The 15,453-nt window shown below is 42.5% G+C and overlaps 1 protein-coding gene and 1 non-coding gene across 2 annotated transcripts; one reads left to right on the top strand and one right to left on the bottom strand.

The window, feature by feature from the left end:
- Positions 1–1,726: 1,726 nt before the first annotated feature.
- TRNAT-AGU lies at positions 1,727–1,800 on the bottom strand. Its single transcript has one exon. It is a non-coding gene; the product is annotated as a tRNA-Thr (tRNA).
- A 66-nt stretch (positions 1,801–1,866) lies between these two features.
- LOC119326770 (heparan-alpha-glucosaminide N-acetyltransferase-like) lies at positions 1,867–6,962 on the top strand. The gene is made up of 13 exons (XM_037600385.1): positions 1,867–2,115; positions 2,210–2,347; positions 3,375–3,456; positions 3,558–3,634; positions 3,734–3,840; positions 4,283–4,415; positions 5,229–5,345; positions 5,475–5,566; positions 5,732–5,798; positions 5,922–6,000; positions 6,093–6,184; positions 6,354–6,497; positions 6,689–6,962. Exons 1-13 carry the CDS (start codon positions 1,915–1,917, stop codon positions 6,827–6,829), a joined length of 1,470 nt encoding a protein of 489 aa, XP_037456282.1. The 5' UTR covers positions 1,867–1,914; the 3' UTR covers positions 6,830–6,962.
- Positions 6,963–15,453: the final 8,491 nt, after the last annotated feature.

Genomic DNA, 15,453 nt, shown 5'->3' on the forward strand with positions numbered 1-15,453 from the left:
TGATTATCCGAGGCTGGACATTACGAGGAAAAGTGTGTCTGGTTAGAGGCAATCGAGCGTGTTGGGTAATGTGGTGCACCCCTGTAGGGAAGTAAATCTATTCGAATAGCCGTGTCCACGGTAACAGGACGCTTGGATATATGAGAGTATCCTGATCTTATACAACTTGAACCAGATACTTGATGAAATACATTGCTCAATGATGAAATACATTGTTCAATAAATATGGAATGCCCACAGATCTTTTCTCGCGGTTGTATTGTTGTGTTAATTACAAGTTGATATCCTATGCACTCATACTTCTTCCCTTGCCGCAAGATGATCTTCTCTCCTCTCGTCCATTGCTGCAAGATGGTGGCCCTTGTGTTACATAGAACTTCTCCCTCTAGTTCTAGCATTTCTATAGTATAGACACTGACATAACCCCCTTCTTGAATACCAATGCATACTTAGCATAGTTCTGATGTAAGTATTGCGAGTACTTCGGATGAGTACTCATCATTGCTTTGCACCCATTTTCTTCTACCCGGTTGCTGCGATCAGGTGATGGAGCCCAGGAGCCAGAGGATTCCAAGCTTTGCTACTACGTGGAGTTCGACACTGGAGAGTAGTTCGGAGGTCCCAGGCAGGAGGCCTGCGCTTTTTCGATCTAGAGTCGTTTTTTGTTTTTTCCTTCTTAAGGCACCTTTGTAATTGTCTGTACTAAGACCTAACTCTTGATGTAATATCAGGTCTTACTACCCTGGCTTGTAATATTCTATTTCTTTGTTTAAATTTGAGTCGTAGAGTTGTGTTGTAATATTATACCGTGAGTCTGATCTTGATCGTGCATGTTGCATGGATGTTTAGTACATGATTAATTTCGGGGGCGTCACACGGTATTACTAAATTAGCCACAATTAATATGGATCGAAGGGACTACTTAAGGAAACAGAGAAAAAAAAGAGATCAACTACTACATGGTTTCATGCTAAGTTAAACTGAAATTAAATTTGCTCTCGTCGAGAGTTGACAATTCACACAAGGGTTATATGGAGCAGAAACCAGAAACCGACAATAGTTTGATTTTTTAACAACAATTTGTGCTTGAACTTTGTGCGGAAAATAATTTAACGATATTACTAATTTGGCCACAATTAATATGGATAGAAGGGAGTGCTTAAGAAAAAGGAGGGGGAAAAGAGATCAATTGCTATAGGGTTTCATGGTATAAATAAACTGAAATTAAAATTGCTCTTGTTGGGAGTTGTGATATTTCGTAAGTCTGATCTTGATCGTGCATACTGCGTGGATGTTTAGTGCACGATTAATTTCGGGAGCGTCACACGATATTACTAAATCAGCCACAATTAATATGGATCGAAAGGACTACTTAAGAAAACTGAGAAAAGGAAAGAGATCAACTACTACAGGGTTTCATGCTAAGGTAACTGAAATTAAATTTGCTCTCCTCGAGAGTTGAGACACCAGGATCATATGGAGCAGAAACCAGAAACCAACAATAGTTTGATTTTTTAACAACAATTTATGCTTGAACTTTGTGTGGAAAATAATTTAAACAATTAATATGGATGGAAGGGAGTACTTAAGAAAAAGAAGGGGGAAAAGAGTGTGGAAAATAATTGAAACAATTAATATGGATGGAAGGGAGTACTTGAGAAAAAGAAGGGGGAAAAGAGATCAATTACTATGGGGTTTCATGGTATAAATAAACGAAAAATAAAGTTGCTCTCGTTGAGAGTTGAACTCAAGACCTCCCGCTTACTAAACGGGTGCTCTAACCAACTGAGCTACGAGAGCTGATGTGATGTCAAATGTCCACAGAAAGCATAAAAACAACTACATAGATTAGTCCGGTCTTCCACACCCTCCGCAATACTGCTCTGCATACGACAGCAGCAGGAGATCCCCAAAATGGACGCCACCGTGGTCGCCGTCGCCAGCGACGGAGATGACGGCGACCGCCGCCGCCCCCTCCTTGAGACCGGAAACGAGATCCTCCCATACCCCGAATCCCTTTCGCGGCCGCAGCCGCCGGGGGCGGATGCGAAGCCCGAGCAGCAGAAGCCGCAGCGGGTGGCCTCGCTCGATGTGTTCCGCGGTCTCACCGTCGCCGTCAGTAGAACCCTAACCTCTTCGGCTCTTCCCACAGGCTTGTATGTTTCTCTTCTGATTCGCGTGCCAATCGTGTCTGCTTGCGCTTGAGCAGATGATGATACTCGTGGACGACGCCGGCGGGGCGTGGCCGGGGATAAACCACGCGCCGTGGTTCGGGGTGACTGTGGCGGACTTCGTCATGCCGGCCTTCCTCTTCATCATCGGCGTCTCCGCCGCCCTCGTCTTCAAGGTATACCGAATTACTGATGCTTACTACTTACGAGTACTATCCGCTCACCACTATGAAACGATGTAGTACAAGTGTATAACCATCCCAAGAACCAAATGGTCGTGCTATATGAACATAACCAAATGGTTGGGGCTGTAGGGACCGGGAAATGGTTCAGTGCTTGCTAGATTTTCATTTGCCCTAACCTTGGGCGTCTTCAACTGTTACTAACCTACAGAATGTTATGCACCTGTTGTACCTTATCATAAGCAACCGCTGATATTTTTATAGAGTGGAAGTACTTAAGTGCCTCCTGAGCACACTACAACTTCTCCAAAATGAAGTTTGAGGATCTGTTTTGCCATTTTCATGGATGCCAGACCCTTGTAAAACATTCACAGAGCAAAAACGTTCAGTTTGGTTACCATTTTCCTCAAAAGTTTGCTTAAGCCTTTTATAAGTGTGTGAACTATTTTGATCATCAGATAACCATGATTTCAAAGTAGGAAACTGGGAACCAACGGTTCGTTGTAGAAGTTGCTCTACTGAGATCATGTATTATACGCCTGAAAAAGAAAAAAGGAAAGAAGATGAAAGAGATCATGGGTTGTATTCTCGTTGCCAAATTGTTGTAAACCTCAGTAGGGCAATCTGTTGAGTTTGTCTAGCATTCTAAAATTAACCTTTTCATTCCTAGCTTCTATACCAAGTATATTATTATCATCAGGTACTCTTTATTCCTTAACGGGGAACTAGGAATTAATGATTATCGCTGTAGAGGTTGGACTAGTGAGGTCCTGGGTTATGTGAGGAACTCTATTTCCGTTTATGAAATTATGTACTTAAAACCTTCAACTATGCCACGGCACTTAGATAGTGGACTTCAGTTGCTGTGAACAAAATCTTATTCCCTGTGTTAGTTCTGCTCTACCTAGAATACCACTGATTTGCATATCTCCACCTAGATGTTTGATTTTCAGTGTGCAATTTAACCATTGATCAACTCATTATTGAATAACATCTGACAAATATGGATGGTGCACTACAGAAAACACCAAACAAGATAGCAACATCCAAGAAGGCTGCATGTAGGGCTATCAAGCTTTTCATCTTGGGCGTAATTTTGCAAGGTGATACTTATCCTAGTTCTTTACTAGATATACTGTGATCACCTGTCTTATTTCATTTCTCTTGTGTTAGCGTTTAGCTTAAACAAACTTTTTTCTTTTAGGAGGATACATTCATGGACGGCACAAATTAACTTATGGCGTTGATTTGGATCATATTCGATGGCTAGGTGTGTTACAGGTAATTCGTAAACTACATATGTTTATTTTCGAGTTTGTATTCGTCTTCTTTCTATTTACTGAATTTTAACTTTTCTAATTGCCATTTTGCTTCTGGTAGAGAATAGCTATTGGATACTTTCTAGCAGCAATTTCTGAGATTTGGCTTGTGAACAATACTTCGGTGGATTCGACAGTATCATTTGTGAAGAAGTACTTCGTGGAGTGGTTAGTCAATAATGGTAACATTTTATTAAGAAAATATTTGGTTTTGCACTATCTACATTCTTCATGAATTAGTATTAAGCCTTTTGGAAGCATGAATCCAATCCATTATATTATGCTCTTGCTATTTCCTGTGATTCAGTAAACTGAGCTCTGCCTCAAAATAATATTTTCAGTGATACTGTATAAAATAGCATGTTTCATTGCCTGTTTCAGAATGTTGTTGTTTTTAGTTTATGAGGCCTTTTATATCAAATTTTGGTTCCTCTGTCACGCTGTATATTTGTGATTAGATAACTTCCTGCTGTTAGTCAGAAAATGTACAAATCTTGTAACTTGGGTGTACTTTGGATGAGATAAGCTGTATGGATTTACTAAGAATTATTCTGAACACAGAACATGATATACACTAGTACCAGTACTCACTTATGTTTATCTTCTGAAGGATCATGGCCATAATGATTTCAGCTCTGTACATTGGCTTGGTATTTGGTCTATATGTTCCAAACTGGGAATTTAAAGTTCAGACTAGCAGTTCGGCCTTTTCAAATCCAACCAATGATGTTGGGTTCAAAACGGTAAGATGAGAATTTCTCAGTTAGACCTAATTACCTTGTTCTATTTGAAGATATTAGGATGTATGCTCTGAAGTTGTTTTGGATCATTGGATGATGTAGTATTATGTACTTTTAACACTATGATTTTTACGGCACGTGATAATTGTTTATATGTGGTGATATGTTTGAATTGACGTGGCTACTCAAGCTGCTGCAGTTCAATTTTGGCACTTGATATATTTCCCAGTAAATACACTTCGACACTGTTGCCTGTTGACTAAGTGAGAAATGACTCTCTTTGTAAATAAATTCGGAAAGCTAATTGATAAGATTGATATAAATTTAAGATTCAGATCTCGGTGTCCATCATCTTTTGTCGAATTGGTTTGTTCTTGGAAATTCCTTGGAATTGGTTTAGTAGGCAACAGAACCTAAGCTAGTACACCTAGTATAAAAAAAACTAGTACCACACCCTGTTGGAAACTGAGTGGGGAGTTGCTAACTCAAACTCAATCTCAAACACAATTTTAATTAAAATGGGGTCTCTCGGCTGGTTACCTTGGGGATCCAGGAGTTCAAACTTGATTATTCAATCATATTAATAAAATGTCAACCGACTTTCCAAGTGCCGGTTCTACCAGCATTTCTGCCAACTACCTGATAGACACAAGTCGCGTACTATTACCACTACATGCCACACCATGATTAACCCCTCTCCCCTCCCTGGTTGGGCCTTTCACTCTTTTATTTTTAGCCTCAAACAACTGAACATCGTCATATCTATGTTGTTGCACTTACGTACCTGTTTGTTGCACTTGTTTTGTTAACTTGCAGGTCCAGTGTGGACTTAGAGGTAGTCTTGGACCACCTTGCAATGCAGTTGGCTTTGTAGATCGGGTTTTGCTTGGGGAAAGTCACCTGTACAAGAACCCAGTGTACAAAAGAACTAAGGTTTTGATTTAGGGCTTAGAATACTATTTTTTTACTTCAGCATCAAAGAGTTTAAGACAATTTCTCCATAGGATAGAAGTTCTGTAATATATCCTAAGGATCAAATTTCTCTTTTTCATTCAACCATAGGAATGCAGTATTAATTCCCCTGATTATGGACCGCTTCCTCCGAATGCGCCAGACTGGTGCCTGGCTCCCTTTGACCCGGAGGGTTTATTAAGGTAGTTATATATAGCTTCTGTTATTAATTAATTGCTGATTGCATACCTAATAATACCAGGCTTCTTTATCATACCAACTAATGTTAAACAAGCACTACGAAAACTGACATCTCTCCTAGAAAAATCAGATTGTGACCCCGTCTTTCTTTCCACCTGGTTTCGCAGTACATTGATGGCTGCAGTGAGTTGCTTTGTTGGTTTGCATTTTGGTCATGTCTTGATTCATTGCAAGGTACATCACCTGAAATGCAGTACATTTTCAAGTTTTCAACCATGGAACCTTCATTATTGAGCAAAACAGAATTATGAAACAAAGAGACATTTCCAGACTTCTCTAACCTTGCTTCTGCTGCAGACTCATTCACAGCGAATGATGTCATGGCTGCTAGCTTCAACGGTGCTAACAGTCTCAGGATTTTTATTACAATTATTAGGTGAGTCTGCATTCTACAGGAGAGTGACATGCCGGGAACCATGATTCAAATTAGACCTTCCATTTCTGTGCTGACGGCTTGTTGGTCTTTAGGTATGCCTTTCAGCAAGCCTTTGTATACTGTGAGCTACATGCTGCTGGCTGGTGGAGTATCCGGGTTCCTTCTGTTGCTGCTATACGGCATAGTAAGTTGTGTAATCTTTGGTCCAGGCTGTTGCCTGTAACATTGGTATTCTCAATCATATTAATCTTGATATCACCTTATTTTTCCCATAATACTTTGGAACCAAATCTAACAAACTAGATCATCATGAAGTCTATTCATTCAAATCTAACAACCTATATGTTTCTCAGGTCGATGTTATCCACATCAAGAAGCCATTAATTCTGTTCCAGTGGATGGGCATGAATGCGCTTATAGTATATGTCCTGGCAGCTTGTGAGCTCTTCCCTACGCTTATTCAAGGGTTCTGCTGGCGGTCACCTGAGAACAACCTGGTATGTATTTGATGCATATGCATCTCCTGCCATATTTGTTGTAGATTATGTAGAGCTCATGCCAATTTATCGCGCACACCAAGTACCATGCTGGTCACGCATTTATTGGTTCGGAAAATTATCCGCCGCTGTTACCCCTGAAGCACCCCCGGTTTCATGAGAGATAACCCAGAAAAAAAACTGCTTTTCAGGTGGATGCCACGGAGTCTCTGCTCCAGGCCATCTTCCATTCGAAACGTTGGGGCACCTTGGCCTTCGTCCTCGTGGAGATCATCTTCTGGTGCTTGGCTGCCTGCTTCCTCCACATGAAAGGCGTTTACCTGAAACTGTAGTAACATTTTTTGATATAAACTGTAGTAACATTTGTTATGACCCTGTGACATAGCCACTTTCCCTGTAAATATTGGATTGCTAAATCGATGTGTTTGGACATGGTCTGTCACGATGTACCACGATTCTTTGGTACGGAGTACTCCTTCTGTAAAGAAATATAAGTGCATTTAGATCACTACTTTAGTGATCTAAACGCTCTTATATTTCTTTACGGAGGGAGTACAATATATGCTGGTCCTATCCACCACAGTATACTTCTTTTTGTTTCTTGCAAAGTGCACAGTAACATTTTTATTTGCGGGGAAATGGTAGTTGATTAGGAAGAGTACTATCATGTGATGCAATGCTCGCCACCTCGACAGGGCTGCTTAAGAGCCCGGACTGGGCAAATTTGACCCCTATATGTCCGTGGACGGAGCGTGCATGAGCCGGTGACCCCCTATATGCCCACCCTGGCATCCACATCCTCCATCCTCCACTTTCGAAACCTTAAATCCATGCAAACACATGTACATCAATCATTGAACAATACGAATACACATAACAATTAATATAACACACAAATAAAATAAGGAAAAAAACATAATTTAAAGTTTAAACATAAAAATTATTGGGAGTGAAAAATACATAATTCAAACATACAGTAGAATTTATTGGGAGTGCATATTCAATGATTTTCAGTGCACTATATGATATACCAAATGGTGTAACAAGATGATATCGTATCACTATGGTGCTCACATTTTTGTGAAACCCGACAATACTCGGATATCTAGTCTCAATAGGTACGAAGGTAATCGCAAAGACGGTGAGGCTATCAAAGTGATGGTAAGGAAGGAAAAGTTGTTGGGTTTCGTAGTAATTTCAAAAAATTTCCTACGCGCACACAGGATCATGTGATGCATAGCAACGAGAGGAGAGTGTTGTCTACGTACCCAACGCAGACCGACTGCGGAAGCGATGACACGACGTAGAGGAAGTAGTCGTACGTCTTCACGATCCAACCGATCAAGCACCGAAACTACGGCACCTCCGAGTTCGAGCACACGTTCAGCTCGATGACGATCCCCGGACTCCGATCCAGCAAAGTGTCGGGGAAGAGTTTCGTCAGCACGACGGCGTGGTGACGATCTTGATGAACTACAGCAGCAGGGCTTCGCCTAAACTCCGCTACAGTATTATCGAGGAATATGGTGGCAGGGGGCACCGCACACGGCTAAGGAATCGATCACGTGGATCAACTTGTGTCAACTTGTGTGTTTAGAGGTGCCCCTGCCTCCGTATATAAAGGAGCCAAGGGGGGAGGGGGCGCCGGCCAAGAGGGAGAGGCGCAGGAGGAGTCCTACTCCTACCGGGAGTAGGACTCCCCCCCCAATCCTATTCCAACTAGGATTCCCAAAGGGGAAAGAGGGAGAGGGGTGGCCGGCCACCTCTCCTAGTCCTAATAGGACTAGGGGAAGGGGGGAGGCGCGCAGCCCCCTTGGGCTGCCCCTTTCTCCTTTCCACTAAGGCCCATGATGGCCCATATGGCTCCCGGGGGGTTCCGGTAACCTCCCGGTAACCCGGTAAAATCCCGATTTCACCCGGAACACTTCCGATGTCCAAACATAGACTTCCAATATATCAATCTTTATGTCTCGACCATTTCGAGACTCCTCGTCATGTCCGTGATCACATCCGGGACTCCGAACAACCTTCGGTACATCAAAATGCATAAACTCATAATATAACTGTCATCGTAACCTTAAGCGTGCGGACCCTACGGGTTCGAGAACAATGTAGACATGACCGAGACACGTCTCCGGTCAATAACCAATAGCGGGACCTGGATGCCCATATTGGCTCCTACATATTCTACGAAGATCTTTATCGGTCAGACCGCATAACAATATACGTTGTTCCCTTTGTCATCGGTATGTTACTTGCCCGAGATTCGATCGTCGGTATCCATTACCTAGTTCAATCTCGTTACCGGCAAGTCTCTTTACTCGTTCCGTAATACATCATCTCACAACTAACATATTAGTTGTAATGCTTGCAAGGCTTATGTGATGTGTATTACCGAGAGGGCCCAGAGATACCTCTCCGACAATCGGAGTGACAAATCCTAATCTCGAAATACGCCAACCCAACATCGACCATTGGAGACACCTGTAGTACTCCTTTATAATCACCCAGTTACGTTGTGACGTTTGGTAGTACCCAAAGTGTTCCTCCGGTAAACGGGAGTTGCATAATCTCATAGTCATAGGAACATGTATAAGTCATGAAGAAAGCAATAGCAACATACTAAACGATCGGGTGCTAAGCTAATGGAATGGGTCATGTCAATCAGATCATTCTACTAATGATGTGACCTCGTTAATCAAATAACAACTCATTGTTCATGGTTAGGAAACATAACCATCTTTGATTAACGAGCTAGTCAAGTAGAGGCATACTAGTGACACTTTGTTTGTCTATGTATTCACACATGTATTATGTTTCCGGTAAATACAAGTCTAGCATGAATAATAAACATTTATCATGATTATAAGGAAATAAATAATAACTTTATTATTGCCTCTAGGGCATATTTCCTTCAGTCTCCCACTTGCACTAGAGTCAATAATCTAGATTACACTGTAATGATTCTAACACCCATGGAGCTTTGGTGCTGATCATGTTTTGCTCGTGGAAGAGGCTTAGTCAACGGGTCTGCAACATTCAGATCCGTATGTATCTTGCAAATCTCTATGTCTCCCACCTGGACTAGATCCCGGATGGAGTTGAAGCGTCTCTTGATGTGTTTGGTCCTTTTATGAAATCTGGATTCCTTTGCCAAGGCAATTGCACCAGTATTGTCACAAAAGATTTTCATTGGACCCGATGCACTAGGTATGACACCTAGATCGGATATGAACTCCTTCATCCAGACTCCTTCATTTGCTGCTTCCGAAGCAGCTATGTATTCCGCTTCACATGTAGATCCCGCTACGACGCTTTGTTTAGAACTGCACCAACTGACAGCTCCACTGTTTAATGTAAACACGTATCCGGTTTGCGATTTAGAATCGTCCGGATCAGTGTCAAAGCTTGCATCAACGTAACCTTTTACGATGAGCTCTTTGTCACTTCCATATACGAGAAACATATCCTTAGTCCTTTTCAGGTATTTCAGGATGTTCTTGACCGCTGTCCAGTGATCCATTCCTGGATTACTTTGGTACCTCCCTGCTAAACTTATAGCAAGGCACACATCAGGTCTGGTACACAGCATTGCATACATGATAGAGCCTATGGCTGATGCATAGGGAACATCTTTCATATTCTCTCTATCTTCTGCAGTGGTCGGGCATTGAGTCTTACTCAATTTCACACCTTGTAACACAGGCAAGAACCCTTTCTTCGCTTGATCCATTTTGAACTTCTTCAAAATTTTGTCAAGGTATGGGCTTTGTGAAAGTCCAATTAAGCGTCTTGATCTATCTCTATAGATCTTAATGCCTAATATGTAAGCAGCTTCACCGAGGTCTTTCATTGAAAAACTTTTATTCAAGTATCCCTTTATGCTATCCAGAAATTCTATATCATTTCCAATCAGTAATATGTCATCCACATATAATATCAGAAATGCTACAGAGCTCCCACTCACTTTCTTGTAAATACAGGCTTCTCCGAAAGTCTGTATAAAACCAAATGCTTTGATCACACTATCAAAACGTTTATTCCAACTCCGAGAGGCTTGCACCAGTCCATAAATGGATCGCTGGAGCTTGCACACTTTGTTAGCTCCCTTTGGATCGACAAAACCTTCTGGTTGCATCATATACAACTCTTCTTCCAGAAATCCATTCAGGAATGCAGTTTTGACATCCATTTGCCAAATTTCATAATCATAAAATGCGGCAATTGCTAACATGATTCGGACGGACTTAAGCATCGCTACGGGTGAGAAGGTCTTATCGTAGTCAATTCCTTGAACTTGCCGAAAACCTTTTGCGACAAGTCGAGCTTTGTAGACAGTAACATTACCATCAGCGTCAGTCTTCTTCTTAAAATCCATTTATTCTCAATTGCTTGCCGATCATCGGGCAAGTCAACCAAAGTCCATACTTTGTTCTCATACATGGATCCCATCTCAGATTTCATGGCTTCAAGCCACTTTACGGAATCTGGGCTCACCATTGCTTCTTCATAGTTCGTAGGTTCATCATGATCTAGTAGCATGACCTCCAGAACAGGATTACCGAACCACTCTGGTGCGGATCTTACTCTGGTTGATCTACGCGGTTCAGTAGTATCTTGATCTGAAGTTTCATGATCATTATCATTGGCTTCCTCACTAACTGGTGTAGGTGTCACTGAAACAGTTTTCTGTGATGAACTACTTTCCAGTAAGGGAGCAGGTACAGTTACCTCGTCAAGTTCTACTTTCCTCCCACTCACTTCTTTCGAGAGAAACTCCTTCTCTAGAAATGATCCATTCTTAGCAACGAATGTTTTTCCTTCGGATCTGTGATAGAAGGTGTACCCAACAGTTTCCTTTGGGTATCCTATGAAGACACATTTCTCCGATTTGGGTTCGAGCTTATCAGGTTGAAGCTTTTTCACATAAGCATCGCAGCCCCAAACTTTAAGAAACGACAACTTTGGTTTCTTGCCAAACCACAGTTCATAAGGCGTCGTCTCAACGGATTTTGATGGTGCCCTATTTAACGTGAATGCGGCCGTCTCTAAAGCATATCCTCAAAATGATAGCGGTAAATCAGTAAGAGACATCATAGATCGCACCATATCTAGTAAAGTACGATTACGACGTTCGGACACACCATTACGCTGTGGTGTTCCGGGTGGCGTGAGTTGCGAAACTATTCCACAGTTTTTCAAATGTACACCAAACTCGTAACTCAAATATTCTCCTCCACGATCAGATCGTAGAAACTTTATTTTCTTGTTACGATGATTTTCAACTTCACTCTGAAATTCTTTGAACTTTTCAAATGTTTCAGACTTATGTTTCATTAAGTAAATATACTCATATCTGCTTAAATCATCTGTGAAGGTGAGAAAATAACGATACCCGCCACGAGCCTCAATATTCATCGGGCCACATACATCGGTATGTATGATTTCCAACAAATCTGTTGCTCTCTCCATAGTACCGGAGAACGGTGTTTTAGTCATCTTGCCCATGAGGCACGGTTCGCAAGTACCAAGTGATTCATAATCAAGTGGTTCCAAAAGTCCATCAGTATGGAGTTTCTTCATGCGCTTTATACCGATATGACCTAAACGACAGTGCCACAAATAAGTTGCACTTTCATTATCAACTCTGCATCTTTTGGCTTCAACATTATGAATATGTGTATTACTACTATCGAGATTCAATAAAAATAGACCACTCTTCAAGGGTGCATGACCATAAAAGATATTACTCATATAAATAGAACAACCATTATTCTCTGATTTAAATGAATAACCGTCTCGCATTAAACAAGATCCAGATATAATGTTCATGCTCAACGCTGGCACCAAATAACAATTACTTAGGTCTAATATTAATCCTGAAGGTAGATGTAGAGGTAGCGTGCCGACTGCGATCACATCGACTTTGGAACCGTTTCCCACGCGCATCGTCACCTCGTCCTTTGCCAGTGCCCGCTTATTCTGTAGTCCCTGTTTCGAGTTGCAAATATTAGCAACAGAACCAGTATCAAATACCCAGGTGCTACTGCGAGCTCTAGTAAGGTACACATCAATAACATGTATATCACATATACCTTTGTTCACCTTGCCATCCTTCTTATCCGCCAAATACTTGGGGCAGTTCCGCTTCCAGTGACCAGTCTGCTTGCAGTAGAAGCACTCAGTTTCAGGCTTAGGTCCAGACTTGGGTTTCTTCTCTTGAGCAGCAACTTGCTTGCCGTTCTTCTTGAAGTTCCCCTTTTTCTTCCCTTTGCCCTTTTTCTTGAAACTAGTGGTCGAGTTAACCATCAACACTTGATGCTCCTTCTTGATTTCTACCTCTGCAGCTTTCAGCATTGCGAAGAGCTCGGGAATAGTCTTGTTCATCCCTTGCATATTATAGTTCATTACGAAGCTCTTGTAGCTTGGTGGCAGTGATTGGAGAATTCTGTCGATGACGCAATCATCCGGAAGATTAACTCCCAATTGAATCAAGTGATTATTATACCCAGACATTTTGAGTATATGCTCACTGACAGAACTGTTCTCCTCCATCTTGCAGCTATAGAACTTATTGGAGACTTCATATCTCTCAATCCGGGCATTTGCTTGAAATATTAACTTCAACTCCTGGAACATCTCATATGCTCCATGACGTTCAAAACGTCGTTGAAGTCCCGATTCTAAGCCGTAAAGCATGGCACACTGAACTATCGAGTAGTCATCAGCTTTGCTCTGCCAGACATTCATAACATCTGGCGTTGCTCCAGCAGTAGGCCTGGCACCCAGCGGTGCTTCCAGGACGTAATTCTTCTGTGCAGCAATGAGGATAATTCTCAAGTTACGGACCCAGTCCGTGTAATTGCTACCATCATCTTTCAACTTTGCTTTCTCAAGGAACGCATTAAAATTCAACGGAACAACAGCACGAGCCATCTATCTACAATCAACATAAACAAGCAAGATACTATCAGGTACTAAGTTCATGATAAATTTAAGTTGGATTAATCATATTACTTAAGAACTCCCACTTAGATAGACATCCCTCTAATCTTCTAAGTGATTACGTTATCCAAATCAACTAAACCATGACCGATCATCACGTGAGATGGAGTAGTTTTCAATGGTGAACATCATTTATGTTGATCATATCTACTATATGATTCACGCTCGACCTTTCGGTCTCCGTGTTCCGAGGCCATATCTGCATATGCTAGGCTCGTCAAGTTTAACCTGAGTATTCTGCGTGTGCAAAAACTGGCTTGCACCCGTTGTAGATGGACGTAGAGCTTATCACACCCGATCATCACGTGGTGTCTGGGCACGACGAACTTTGGCAACGGTGCATACTCAGGGAGAACACTTCTTGATAATTTAATGAGAGATCATCTTATAATGCTACCGTCAATCAAAGCAAGATAAGATGCATAAAAAAATAAACATCACATGCAATCAATATAAGTGATATGATATGGCCATCATCATCTCGTGCTTGTGATCTCCATCTCCGAAGCACCGTCATGATCACCATCGTCACCGGCGCGACACCTTGATCTCCATCGTAGCATCGTTGTCGTCTCGCCAATCTTATGCTTTCACGACTATCACTACCGTTTAGTAATAAAGTTAAGCATTACATCGCGATTGCATTGCATACAATAAAGCGACAACCATATGGCTCCTGCCAGTTGCCGATAACTTGGTTACAAAACATGATCATCTCATACAATAAAATTCAGCATCATGCCTTGACCATATCACAACATGCCCTGCAAAAACAAGTTAGACGTCCTCTACTTTGTTGTTGCATGTTTTACGTGGCTGCTACGGGCTTAAGTAAGAACCAATCTCACCTACGCATCAAAACCACAACGATAGTTTGTCAAATAGACTCCGTTTTAACCTTCGCAAGGACCGGGAGTAGTCATACTTGGTTCAACTAAAGTTGGAGAGACAGTCGCCCGCAAGCCATCTCTGTGCAAAGCACGTCGAGGGAACCGGTCTCGCGTAAGCGTACGCGTAAGGTTGGTCTGGGTCGTCTCGTCCAACAATACCGCCGAACCAAAATATGACATGCTGGTAGGCAGTATGACTTGTATCGTCCACAACTCACTTGTGTTCTACTCGTGCATATAACATCAACATCAATAACCTAGGCTCGGATGCCACTGTTGGGTTTCGTAGTAATTTCAAAAAATTTCCTACGCGCACACAGGATCATGTGATGCATAGCAACGAGAGGAGAGTGTTGTCTACGTACCCAACGCAGACCGACTGCGGAAGCGATGACACGACGTAGAGGAAGTAGTCGTACGTCTTCACGATCCAACCGATCAAGCACCGAAACTACGGCACCTCCGAGTTCGAGCACACGTTCAGCTCGATGACGATCCCCGGACTCCGATCCAGCAAAGTGTCGGGGAAGAGTTTCGTCAGCACGACGGCGTGGTGACGATCTTGATGAACTACAGCAGCAGGGCTTCGCCTAAACTCCGCTACAGTATTATCGAGGAATATGGTGGCAGGGGGCACCGCACATGGCTAAGGAATCGATCACGTGGATCAACTTGTGTCAACTTGTGTGTTTAGAGGTGCCCCTGCCTCCGTATATAAAGGAGCCAAGGGGGAAGGGGGCGCCGGCCAAGAGGGAGAGGCGCAGGAGGAGTCCTACTCCTACCGGGAGTAGGACTCCCCCCCAATCCTATTCCAACTAGGATTCCCAAAGGGGAAAGAGGGAGAGGGGTGGCCGGCCACCTCTCCTAGTCCTAATAGGACTAGGGGAAGGGGGGAGGCGCGCAGCCCCCTTGGGCTGCCCCTTTCTCCTTTCCACTAAGGCCCATGATGGCCCATATGGCTCCCGGGGGGTTCCGGTAACCTCCCGGTAACCCGGTAAAATCCCGATTTCACCCGGAACACTTCCGATGTCCAAACATAGACTTCCAATATATCAATCTTT

This window comes from Triticum dicoccoides, chromosome 1B (genome assembly GCF_002162155.2).
Source record: "Triticum dicoccoides isolate Atlit2015 ecotype Zavitan chromosome 1B, WEW_v2.0, whole genome shotgun sequence".
Lineage (NCBI taxonomy): Eukaryota > Viridiplantae > Streptophyta > Magnoliopsida > Poales > Poaceae > Triticum > Triticum dicoccoides.